Genomic DNA, 13,660 nt, shown 5'->3' on the forward strand with positions numbered 1-13,660 from the left:
ACTTATAGAACACAAAGAACGCACGAACAGGAACAGACTAAACAAACGAAACAGTCCCGTGTGGTAACAAACACTGACACGGAAGACAATCACCCACAAACAAACGGTGTGAACAGCCTACCTTAATATGGTTCTCAATCAGAGGAAACGTCAAACACCTGCCCCTGATTGAGAACCATATCAGGCTAGTTAACAATTAACCTAAACATAGAAACACATAACATAGAATGCCCACCCAGCTCACGCCCTGACCATACTAAACAAAGACAAAAATAAAGGAAAATAAAGGAAAACAGGTCAGGAATGTGACATTTGGGCCCATTCCTCCTGACAGAGCTGGTTTAACTGAGTCAGGTTTGTAGGCCTCCTTGTTTGCACACGCTTTTTCAGCTCTGCCCACAAATATTCTATAGGATTGAGGTCAGGGCTTTGTGATGGCCACTCCAATACCTTGACTTTGTTGTCCTTAAGACATTTTGCCACAACTTTGGAAGTATGCTTGGGGTCATTGTCCATTTGGAAGACCCATTGGCGACCAAGCTTTAACTTCCTGACTGATGTCTTGAGATGTTGCTTCAATATATCCACATCATTTTCCTTCCTCACGATGCCATCTATTTTGTGAATGGCACCAGTCCCTCCTGCAGCAAAGCACCCCCACAACATGATGCTGCCACCCCCGTGCTTCACGGTTGGGATGGTGTTCTTCGGCTTGCGGCTGGTTTCATCAGACCAGAGGACATTTCTCCAAAAAGTATGATCTTTGTCCCCATGTGCAGTTGCAAACCGTAGTCTGGCTTTTTTATGGCGGTTTTGGAGCAGTGGCTTCTTCCTTGCTGAGCGGCCTTTCAGGATATGTCGATATAGGACTCGTTTTACTGTGGATATAGATACTTTGTACCTGTTTCCTCTAGCATCTTCACAAGGTCATTTGCTGTTGTTCTGGGATTGATTTGCACTATTCGCACCAAAGTAAGTTCTGTATATGTCCAATACATTGAAGTAGAAGTCCTTGTCCAAATTGAGGTTAGTGATAACTCTTCTGATGTCCAGAAGCTACTTTCGGTCAAAGGAAAAGATGGAGAGCCATTCTATAATCCATGTCCTGTTTACAATGCTGTTCTCTTATTCTACCGGACTCTGTGTGTGTGTGTGTGTGTGTGTGTGTGTGTGTGTGTGTGTGTGTGTGTGTGTGTGTGTGTGTGTGTGTGTGTGTGTGTGTGTGTGTGTGTGTGTGTGTGTGTGTGTGTGTGTGTGTTTGTGTCATCAGTCATCAGTCATCAGTCATCAAACGTTCATCAGTAAAAACTGAAGAGACGTGGCCATTCTGGACTGTGTAATTACTGTTTCAGCCCTGCCTTAAACAAATACTGGTTCCTGTTGTTCAGAGATTGATAGATGTAAGAGTTATGGGGAAATTCGCTATGCATATAGAGCTTTGGGGAGAGCAGGTGTACTCTAGCTGTGTGTACAAGCTTATATAAAGACATTGGGAGGGCTGTTAATGTCTTATATAAAGCTGTGAACGGGGAGACATAAAACACTTCAACTTACATTTTGACAAGAAGACTTCTGTCAGCATGGTACGTACCCTAACCCACACAGTAGGGACCCTAGAATAGTGTTTTGTGATTAGAAGATATTACGTATCACTTGTGAAATGTTATAAACATACATTTGATGCCAGTTATGAATTAGCTTTATTATTTCTACTTCAATATCAGACGTTTCTTAATAAGTATTTAATAAGTAAATATGTGAGCGCTGTGTGTGAATCTGTGTTGAGTCTGTCAATGAACGCTGAGGGCCTATTGAAACAAGCATTGGCCAGTGTACTAACGAGCAAAAATGTATATGTATTTTTGTAAACAACAGCTGGTGCGCGGTATCTAAGGAAGTAGCTTATTCTTATTTTTTTGTTTCCAATTTATGTAATCCATCTATAAAAAGAACGTTTTCAGACAAAAAATATGGTCATTTCTTATCAAGATCGGGAGAACGTACCCTGGACTGTCCACTTTTGAAATGTGTAACTAAGGGCAGGATTCAATCCGTTTGGCCGAAGTATCGTGGAAAATCAGGTAAACTTTTTAAGGTAATATCGAATGAGCCGACATATGCAGCATGACTGCAGTCTCTGCAAACCGCAAGAACATTGATTTTAATTGTCAATCACACTGTAACGCTGAATTTCCCGGAAGGAACAGAGCGCTAGATCAAGTCAATCGTAATATTTACATAATCTATATTTATTTTTATAAAATGTAGGCTAGTCTAATAAAGTTATTTAAAATATCACGTGTTATATTATTTTGACATATATGCCTACTGCTTCTATATTCTTATACTCTTAAGTATTTTTACTTTCGTCTGCCTTACGGTTTCCAATGCTCCTGATAGGTCGATATTTCATTTGAGGCGGGAGTAGGGAAACTAGATGCAGCTGTCTGGTATCATAATCAACGAGACCAACTGATCTGTTAATGTATTATTGTGGAAGTGTTTTAACATGCAGGTGAATGTAATCTCCCATCAGTAGCGTTTTAAAGAGATAGTTCAGGATTTTGGCAATGAGGCCCTTTATCTACTGACCCAGAGTCAGATGAGGCCCTTTATCTACTGACCCAGAGTCAGATGAGGCCCTTTATCTACTGACCCAGAGTCAGATGAAGCCCTTTATCTACTGACCCAGAGTCAGATGAGGTCCTTTATCTACTGACCCAGAGTCAGATGAGGTCCTTTATCTACTGACCCAGAGTCAGATGAGGCCCTTTATCTACTGACCCAGAGTCAGATGAGGCCCTTTATCTACTGACCCAGAGTCAGATGAAGCCCTTTATCTACTGACCCAGAGTCAGATGAGGCCCTTTATCTACTGACCCAGAGTCAGATGAGGTCCTTTATCTACTGACCCAGAGTCAGATGAAGCCCTTTATCTACTGACCCAGAGTCAGATGAGGTCCTTTATCTACTGACCCAGAGTCAGATGAGGTCCTTTATCTACTGACCCAGAGTCAGATGAGGCCCTTTATCTACTGACCCAGAGTCAGATGAGGCCCTTTATCTACTGACCCAGAGTCAGATGGATCCCTTTCTCTACAGTACCAGTCAAAAGTTTGGACAAACCTACTCATTCCAGGGATGTTCTTTATTTTTTACTATTTTCTACATTGTAGAATAATAGTGAGGACATCAAAACTATGAAATAATATGGAATCATATAATAACCAAAAAAGTGTTAAACAAATCAAAAATTAGATTTTAGATTCTTCAAAGTAGCCACCCTTTGCCTTGTTGACAGCTTTGCAAACTCTTGGCATTCTCTCAACCAGCTTCATGAAAAATGCTTTTCCAACAGTCTTGAAGGAGTTCCCACATATGCTGAGCATTTCTTGGGTGCTTTCCTTCACTCTGCGGTCCAACTCATCTCAATTGGGTTGAGGTTGGGTGATTGTGGAGGCCAGGTCATCTGATGCAGCACTCCATCACTCTCCTTCTTGGTCAAATAGCCCTTACAAAGCCTGGAGGTGTGTTGGGTCATTGTCCTGTTGAAAAACAAATAATAGTCCCACTAAGCGCAAACCAGATGAGATGGCGTATAACTTCAGAATGCTGTGGTAGCGGGGGATTGGAGGGACGCCATGTGCGACTGACGTGTTTTCCGTTTGCTCCTGTGGTATTTTTAAAGTTTATGTGAATTTTGCAGCAGAACCGTATTTATTTTCATATATTATTTTGGTGATCCCTTCCCGTAAAAACCAAGACTACTTTACTTCCAAATGTCAGCATGTTGACGAAACATAAGGCCAAAAGCATGACTTTGAGAAAACCCGGCCTACAAGACACACTCTCATCACCGCCCTCTCCTGAGCCTGACGGCCCGGGGACTCACACTTTAGCGGGGCGGTTTGGTCTGGCGGCGCTGAAATGAACATTCTCGAGGCCATCAAACTACTACGCTCTGAGATAGTTGAAATGAAAACGGAGGTGGTTGCTACGATTGAGGCCCGAATAAAGGAGGTTTCTGATACTTTAAAAGCAGATCTAACCATCCTGCGGAACGAGACGGTGCCAGCAATCACATCACATCAAAACAACAACAGCATCGCACACTACAACGATTGCAGCACTGGAAACCTCCGCTACAAATGTCTCCGACCTAACTACATCCCTGGAGGCTGACGTGAAACGCCTAGCTGCGGATTTGAAAAAGGTGAAGGAGAGCTGTGTAAGTTTAGAGGGATTCTCTCACCACAATAACCTGAGACTTGTATCAGTCCCAGAGTCAGCGGAAATGCCTCGCGCCACGGATTTCGTTTCTGGGCTGCTGAAGGATGTTCTTGCCTTAGATGAAAAGCCCCTGATTGATCGTGCCCACCGGTCGCTGCGCCCAAAGCCCCGGGATGGGGAGAGGCCCCGTGACATAATTCTTCGAGTGCACTTTTTCCATGAGAAGATGGAGATTCTCCGACGAGCCCGCAATACCACTCTGAGCTTTCAAGGACAGAGCTTCTCCATCTACCAGGACTACTCCCCCACTGTTTCCAGGCAGCGCGCAGCTTTCGGACAGGCCAAACGACTACTTCGGGACCATCCAGGTGTGAAGTACGGACTGCGATTCCCGGCCCGTTTATGGCTATCTCATGATGGTAAAGACTACACATTTGAATCTCCGGATGAGGCTCTCTCTCACATTCAACGTCACATCAAGAAGTCTTGAACTTGCTCATAGTTCAGCAACTGTTGCTTGCGAACTGTGGATAGTAAGTAACCCACCTGTGGTACAATTATGTTTAGCTATAACATGCTAATTTTGTATAGTTGGGGAGTTGGCGAACCCATTCAGGCTTATTTGATGTCATCTAATGTTTTGATCATCTAGTGTGCTTGCCTTCAGTCATTTTAATTTCATTGTATTGAGGTTTTACTTTACTCCTGTGTTTCTAGGCTGTCTTGCTCACCTATTCAGTTTGTTTACATAGTGTCTCAGTGACTCAAAATATTCTTGGATATTTGTTTACTGCATCCGTTTGCATTGACCCAGTAAACAGTAAATGCTTCCCGAGGCGACACGTTTTTTGGGGTCTTCACTTAAATTGTAAAAGTTCTGAGCGTCATTTATGCCCAGCAAGCGTTCAACGTTGCGCACACGCGGTTTTTTGGTCTTGGTTGTAAGCTGTCTCAGCATTCAACTAGACAACTATTATAATAATAATAATTATTATTATTTTTGATTGTCTTACTACGATTTCCTTACTTCAAATTAGGTTTTCGGCTGAGAGCCTTTATACATTTTATTTATTTTCTTTATTTTCTCTCTCAAATGCCTGTTATAAGACTGGGAATATAATTATATACATCTACAAGTGGTGCTTCTGTAATTTCGTTTGCACAAGGGATTCACTTTTATTTTTTTTATTTAAAAAATGATTATCTCTTTTTGCTGTTTGATCCACTAACAAAACGCGACTTTAAAGAGCGGGACTGTGGGTTTAGGTTTAAGACCGCACTCTCACAGACATACTGTGCGAAGAGAACATGTTCTATTTATGCTTGTACCTCGTTTGGGGAGGTATTGTCTGGGATGGGGGGAGGTGGTGGGGGGAGGGGTTGAATTGTTCAGTTCTAATGTTGTCATTCTGTCTTTTTCGGGGTTTTTTCTGTACTTTTTCCAAACATCTACCACCGTACATTATTACTCTGAGACAAGTTATTCTGGGGTTTTTGGGCGCTCATTGCTTTTCCATTCTATGCTCTAATGACAGGGTTGTATAACGGGAATGCCCAGAGGGGCCGAAACAATGCGATCAAGTACATTTCGTGGAACATCAAAGGGGTTAATAACCCAGTGAAGCGTAAGAGGGTGTTGACACACTTAAAGGGTTTGAATGCAAATGTTGCATTTCTACAAGAGACTCACTTGAGGACTGGTGAGCATTTTAGGATGCGTAGGGACTGGGTTGGTCAAGTGTTCCACTCTAACTTTCATAGTAAATCAAGAGGGGCTGCCATTTTGGTTGATAAAGCTACTCCCTTTGTAGCTTCTGAGGTTATCGCTGATCCTAAGGGACGATACGTCATAGTAACCGGTAAACTACCCCTCTTGTTTTGGCTAGTGTTTATGCTCCCAATTGGGATGACACAAGTTTCATTTCTTCCTTTTTGTCTGCTATGCCCAATTTAGATTCTCATTTGTTGATTTTAGGGGGGGATTTCAACTGCAAAATGTCCCCAGTTCTTGACAAGTCCTCACGAACAACTACAGGCCCATCTAAATGTGCCCTACTTATTCAAGCCTTTCTTCAGAAATATGCCATGTTTGAGGCCTGGCGTTTCCTACATCCTACAGATAGACAGTATTCCTTTTATTCTCATGTTCATCAAACATACTCCCGGATTGATTACTTATTTTTGGACAAAAAACTTCTGCCTAACCTTCGGCAGTGTACTTACAAGAGTATTGTTATTTCTGACCATTCACCATTAGTGCTTGAACTAGAGTTTCCCCAGCGACCTCCTATGTGTTATCAATGGCGTCGTAACCCCATTTTACTCTCAGATAAGGAGTTTGTCAATTTCATTTCTTCTGAAATCACCTTATTCCTAGAAACTAATTCAACACCAGGTATGTCCTGCTCTACCATATGGGAGTCTCTCAAAGCATACCTACGTGGCCAAATTATTTCTTATACAGCCAACCAAAACAAAGTTCGCTCTCAGCGACTTCGGGACCTGAGCGAATCCATAGCCACATTGGATGAGAAGTATGCTACGGTTCCTTCCTCTGATCTGCATAAAGAGCGCCAACTACTCCAAACTGAATTTGATGAGCTTTCTACCAGGCAAGCTGAACAGTTACTCTTGTGAGCTCGGTACAGAGTGTATGAACAAGGCGACAACGCCAGTAAACTCCTTGCACATCAGATCCGTAAATCTGAGGCCTCACGTTTAATCCCACAAATAAGGACCCCGTCTGGTGCCACCACAGTTATACATAAAGAGATCAATGATCAATTCAAACAATTTTACTCTGCGCTATACACCTCTGATTCCCCTCAAGACCCTTTGCTGATTGATTCCTTCTTTAATGGCCTGAATATGCCTTCAATTGATACAGACACCCATGACTGTCTAGAAGAAGAATTTACACCTGAGGAGATTGCAACAGCAGTGTCCGCAATGAAAAGTGGTAAATCACCGGGTCCGGATGGTTTTCCAACCGAATTTTACAGGACGTTTTCTGGTCTGCTTTGCCCATTCTTGTCTCGACTATTTGCAGAGTGCCTTAATACCTCAAAGCTACCGCCTAGTCTTTATCAGGCTTCAATTTCATTACTATTAAAGAAAAACAAAGACCCCCTGGAATGTGGATCCTATCGCCCAATCTCGCTTTTAAACTGTGATTACAAAATCCTAGACAAGCGTTTAGCCAGCCGTATGGAAGGCTCGCTGCACCAAGTAATACACTCTGACCAGACTGGCTTTGTGAGAAATAGGCATTTGTTTTTCAATATTAGGCGCCTTATGAATATACTGTACTCCCCAGCGTCGGAGGACCCAGAGGTGGTGGTCTCACTTGATGCAGAAAAAGCGTTTGACCGCGTTGAGTGGGATTACCTAACAGCTACCCTTTATAGATTTGGCTTTGGCCCCAAATTCATTGCGTGGATAAAGATTCTTTATTTTTCCCCCATGGCTTCGGTACGGACTAACAACTTGTCCTCTGACTATTTTCCCTTGCACCGCGGATCCAGACAGGGTTGTCCACTCTCCCCCTTGTTGTTTGCTTTGGCAATCGAACCTCTCGCCATTGCACTACGCTCTAATGATGCCATTCAAGGAATAATCAGGACGGGCTCAGAGCAGAAAGTCTCGCTATATGCGGATGACCTCCTTTTGTTTATCTCTAACCCTGATACCTCATTGCCACGCGCCTTATCTGTTCTTAAAAGGTTTGGATCAATCTCAGGGTACAAGCTGAATCTAGGCAAGAGTGAGCTTTTTCCTGTAAACAAGGCTGCTTTAAAGTGCTCTTTTACAAGTTCTCAGTTTAGGATTGTCTGGGATCAATTCACCTACTTGGGAGTTAAAGTGACAAGGAAATATTCAAATCTGTTTCAGGAAAACTTGGTTGCTCTAGCAGACAGTTTGAAACAATCTTTTACTTTTTGGAATTCGCTACCTCTTTCTCTTATCGGAAGGATTAATGTCATTAAAATGAGTGTGTTTCCCAAATTTCTATATTTTTTCAATGTTTACCCATTTTTATTCCAAAATCTTTTTTTATTTCACTGGATCAAACATTCATGCATTTTATTTGGGATGGCAAGGTACCACGGATTGGTAGAAAACATTTACAGAAGCCTAAGTCATTGGGGGGTTTAGCTCTACCCAATTTTCAGACATACAATTGGGCTGCAAATTTCAGAGCCCTTCTGTACTGGCTGCAGACTGATCCTACTGGCCCTAGACCACTCTGGGTCCAGATGGAGTCTGAATCGTGTAAACCTGCTGCACTTTCTTCTGTGTTGTGCTCGTCTCTCCCAGTGTCCCTAGGCAAAAGGTGTGTCAACCCAATTGTAAAGCAGTCTCTTAAAATTTGGAATCAGTTCCGTTTAGCCTTTGGCCTCCGAGGCTTTTCTCTATCAGGCACAATCAATCAGAACATTTTATTTCCTCCATCTTTGAATGATGGGGCTTTTGGCATCTGGCACTCACTAGGCCTCTCCTCACTAGCCCAATTATTATTTGATGATACATTTGCCTCTTTTGCTCAGCTACAGGAAAGGTTCAACCTCCCCCAATCCCACTTTTTCCGCTATCTCCAGACTAGGAACTTTGTCAGAGATAACACACCTGAATTTCCCCATAGGCCTGCGAATACAGCTATAGAGAGCATCTTGGAGCTGAACAAGCTTCCTAGGGGCGCAATTTCAGATGTATATGCAATCATTCATGACTTACAGAACCCTTCTTTGGTGCCTTTAAAGACTCGATGGGAAAAGGATTTGGGGGAGGAACTTGGGGAAGACACCTGGGAATCTGTGCTGCGCAGGGTGCATTCGTCCTCTTTTAGCACTAGACACAGCCTCATTCAATTCAAGGTGGTTCACCGTATCCACTGGTCTGGGGCCAGACTTGTAAGAATATTCTCTGATTTTGATCCTACCTGTGTCAGATGTAAAATTGAACCAGCCACACTGTTGCATATGTTCTGGGGCTGTCATAAACTGTCAGGCTTCTGGGAATTAATATTTAAATGTTTCTCTGATATATATGACACTGTTATAGATCCCTCTCCCCTTACAGCCCTTTTTGGAGTACTGCCCATAGGTACCCCCCTGTCAAGAATCCAGTCGGACACTGTTGCTTATACAACTCTTTTAGCTAGACGGCTAACACTACAGAACTGGAAGATGGCAGCTCCCCCATCTTATAAATATTGGGTGAGAGATGTGTTGTGCTCTCTGAAACTAGAAAAAATTCAATTCAATTCACGTGGGAACCCCAAACTGTTTAATGAGGCTTGGGCTCCATTCCGGTCTTACTTTAAACAGTCCATCCTCTGATGGCATTCCTATTAAAACCAAAATAAGTCTGTATTTGACCCCCCTGTGACTTAGGGGTTGGATGAGCATTTCTCTGTGTTTTTTCTGGGGTGGGGGTGGGGGGCATTAAGGTTGATGTGCTTATTGATTGTGACTTGCGGATGCCTTGTTCATCTTGCCCGGGCAGAGACTAAGGTGTGAGCTTGTTTTTCCCAGTTATTTTTATTTTTAAATTTTGTTCACGCCTACATAAAATTATTATTATTCATTTTTTATTTTAAAGCATTGTAAACTTTTTATTTTTGGTCCAGTGGATGGTCGGTCTGTGGCCTTGACTGTCTGTGAGTGGTTGCATTTCTCCACCCCATCCCTTGACTGTTTACAGGAACAATGGTGAGGTGTTTGCTCTGTCCCTATACTATAGATTGCCCTTTAACCTTTGTAGCCTTCTGCCTGGTGTGTTTAACTTGTCTAAAGTATGGTATCTTTAAAGCATTTTTTTATTTTTATGTATTATTTGTATTTTTTCTAGTTGAGTATATTATTTATATTGCTTTGTCTTGTCTGTGTGTGTAAAACTTAATAAACAGAGTTTTCAAAAAAAAAAGAATGCTGTGGTAGCCATGCTGGTTAAGTGTGCCTTGAATTCTAAATAAATCAAAGGCAGTGTCACCTGCAAATTACCCCCACACCTTCACACCTCCTCCTCCGTGCTTCACGGTGGGAACCACACATGCAAAGATCATCCGTTCATCTACTCTGTCTCTCACAAAGAGACGGCAACACGAACCCAAAAATCTCAAATCTGGACTCATCAAACCAAAATACATTTTTCCGCCTGTCAAAAGTCCATTGCTTGTGTTTCTTGGAAGTCGAAGTAATTCTCTTTACTGGTGTCTTTTAGTAGTGGTTTCTTTGTAGCAATTCGACCATGAAGGCCTGATTCACACAGTCTCTTCTGAACAGTTGATGTTGAGATGTGTCTGTTACTTGAACTCTGTGAAACATTTATTTGGGCTGCAATCTGACTTATCCTCTGCAGCAGAGGTAACTCTGGGTCTTCCTTTCCTGTGACTGTCCTCATGACAGCCATTTTCATCATCGCACTTGATGGTTTTTGCAACTGCATTTGAAGAAACTTTAAATGTTCCTGACATTTTTGGGATTGACTGACCATTTCATAAAGTAATGACGGACTGTCATTTCTTTTTGCTTATTTCAGCTGTTCTTGACATAATATGGACTTGGTCTTTTTCCAAATAGGGCTATCTTCTGTGTACCACCCCTACCTTTTAACAACACAACTGCTCAAACGCATTAAGAAGGAAAGAAATTCCACAAATTAACTTTTAAGAAGGCACACCTGTTAATTGAAATGCGAGAGAATGCCAAGAGTGTGCAAAGCTGTCATCAAGGCAAAGGGTGGCTACTTTGAAGAATCTCAAATATAAAATACATTTTGATGTTTAACACTTTTTTGGTTACTACATGATTCCATATGTGTTATTTCATAGTTATGATGTCTTCACTATTATTCTACAATGTATTTGTATTTGTATTTAATATGGATTCCCATTAGCAGCAAACACTGCTGTTGTACTTTGTCCAACTTTCACCGCAGATGCGGAAAGCTGACAGGCTGATGGATTGAGACGCAGACATCTCTAGTTTACTGACGGAGTTTGATGGGGATGTTTTGTATGTTACTTAGCGCAGGTTAGCGCTGGATGTGCGTAAAATGATTTAGTATTCGTTGCAATCGACCAATCGTGTGTCTGTTACAGGGTTCTCTCATCCGTGTGGTAGTGTGTGTCCTGGCGCTGGTGACTGTGTGCCGGGCTCAGTGCTTCTTCCAGGGGCTGGAGACCAAAGATTCCAAGACTCCAACAAAGGGTGAGTCTAGTACTATACTATGATATTTCTACAATACTGTTACCATACTACTACAATACTATTACAATTTTAATTAGACAGTGAAGTTAGCACTGTAACCAGGATAAGGAGGGTGTGATGCTGTATGCGTTTGGTAAAGTGTCTTAAACAGGTGTGTGTGTGTGTGTGTGTGTGTGTGTGTGTGTGTGTGTGTGTGTGTGTGTGTGTGTGTGTGTGTGTGTGTGTGTGTGTGTGTGTGTGTGTGTGTGTGTGTGTGTGTGTGTGTGTGTGTGTGTGTGTGTGTGTGTGTGTGTGTGTGTGTAGGGTGTGTGGATAAGGAGGGGAAGCAGCATGTGTTTGGTTCTTCATGGGTGAAGGACTGCTACGACTGTTCCTGCTCCATGAAAGGCATCAGCTGCTGCAACAAGTAACACCATATTTCTCTATCAAATTATAATAAGCTTTATTGGCATGACTATAACCCTATCTGTCTACACCTCTATGAGAGATGCACTAGTTATATTGAGAGATTGAAACCAGCAAACAAGAGCCTGATTTCAAATCAAATCAAATCAAATCAAATCAAATTTTATTAGTCACATACACATGGTTAGCAGATGTTAATGCGAGTGTAGCGAAATGCTTGTGCTTCTAGTTCCGACAATGCAGTAATAACCAACAAGTAATCTAACCTAACAATTCCACAACTACTACCTTATACACACAAGTGTAAAGGGATAAAGAATATGTACATAAAGATATATGAATGAGTGATGGTACAGAACGGCATAGGCAAGATGCAGTAGATGGTATAGAGTACGGTATATACATATGAGATGAGTACTGTAGGGTATGTAAACATAAAGTGGCATAGTTTAAAGTGGCTAGTGGTACATGTATTACATAAAGATGGCAAGATGCAGTAGATGATATAGAGTACAGTATATACATATACATATGAGATGGGTAATGTAGGGTATGTAAACATTATATTAAGTGGCATTGTTTAAAGTGGCTAGTGGTACATTTTTACATAATTTCCATCAATTCCCATTTTTAAAGTGGCTGGAGTTGAGTCAGTATGTTGGCAGCGGCCGCTAAATGTTAGTGGTGGCTGTTTAACAGTCTGATGGCCTTGAGATAGAAGCTGTTTTTCAGTCTCTCGGTCCCTGCTTTGATGCACCTGTACTGACCTCGCCTTCTGGATGATAGCGGGGTGAACAGGCAGTGGCTTGGGTGGTTGTTGTCCTTGATGATCTTTATGGCCTTCCTGTGACATCGGGTGGTGTAGGTGTCCTGGAGGGCAGGTAGTTTGCCCCCGGTGATGCGTTCTGCAGACCTCACTACCCTCTGGAGAGCCTTACGGTTGTGTGCGGAGCAGTTGCCGTACCAGGCGGTGATACAGCCCGACAGGATGCTCTCGATTGTGCATCTGTAGAAGTTTGTGAGTGCTTTTGGTGACAAGCCCGAATTTCTTCAGCCTCCTGAGGTTGAAGAGGCGCTGCTGCGCCTTCTTCACAACGCTGTCTGTGTGGGTGGACCAATTCAGTTTGTCCGTGATGTGTACACCGAGGAACTTAAAACTTTCCACCTTCTCCACTACTGACCCGTCGATGTGGATAGGGGGGTGCTCCCTCTGCTGTTTCCTGAAGTCCACAATCATCTCCTTTGTTTTGTTGACGTTGAGTGTGAGGTTATTTTCCTGACACCACACTCCGAGGGCCCTCACCTCCTCCCTGTAGGCCGTCTCGTCGTTGTTGGTAATCAAGCCTACCACTGTAGTGTCATCCGCAAACTTGATGATTGAGTTGGAGGCGTGCATGGCCACGCAGTCGTGGGTGAACAGGGAGTACAGGAGAGGGCTCAGAACGCACCCTTGTGGGGCCCCAGTGTTGAGGATCAGCGGGGTGGAGATGTTGTTACCTACCCTCACCACCTGGGGGCAGCCCGTCAGGAAGTCCAGGACCCAGTTGCACAGGGCGGGGTCGAGACCCAGGGTCTCGAGCTTGATGACGAGTTTGGAGGGTACTATGGTGTTAAATGCTGAGCTGTAATCGATGAACAGCATTCTCACATAGGTATTCCTCTTGTCCAGATGGGTTAGGGCAGTGGTCAGTGTGGTTGCGATTGCGTCGTCTGTGGACCTATTGGGTCGGTAAGCAAATTGGAGTGGGTCTAGGGTGTCCGGTAGGGTGGAGGTGATATGGTCCTTGACTAGTCTCTCAAAGCACTTCATGATG

The 13,660-nt window shown here is 43.0% G+C and overlaps 1 protein-coding gene across 1 annotated transcript in view; it reads left to right on the top strand.

The window, feature by feature from the left end:
* The first annotated feature begins 1,425 nt into the window (after nt 1–1,425).
* The window catches only part of msmb (microseminoprotein beta), a 14,739-nt gene continuing 2,504 nt past the window's right edge, over nt 1,426–13,660 (top strand). The window contains exons 1-3 of the mRNA XM_071409297.1: nt 1,426–1,583; nt 11,333–11,441; nt 11,745–11,847. Of these exons, the coding sequence (XP_071265398.1) occupies nt 1,581–1,583; nt 11,333–11,441; nt 11,745–11,847 (215 nt within the window). The 5' untranslated portion in view covers nt 1,426–1,580. The remainder of the gene's footprint in view (nt 1,584–11,332; nt 11,442–11,744; nt 11,848–13,660) is intronic.

This window comes from Salvelinus alpinus, chromosome 7 (assembly GCF_045679555.1).
Source record: "Salvelinus alpinus chromosome 7, SLU_Salpinus.1, whole genome shotgun sequence".
Taxonomy (NCBI): Eukaryota; Metazoa; Chordata; class Actinopteri; order Salmoniformes; family Salmonidae; genus Salvelinus; species Salvelinus alpinus.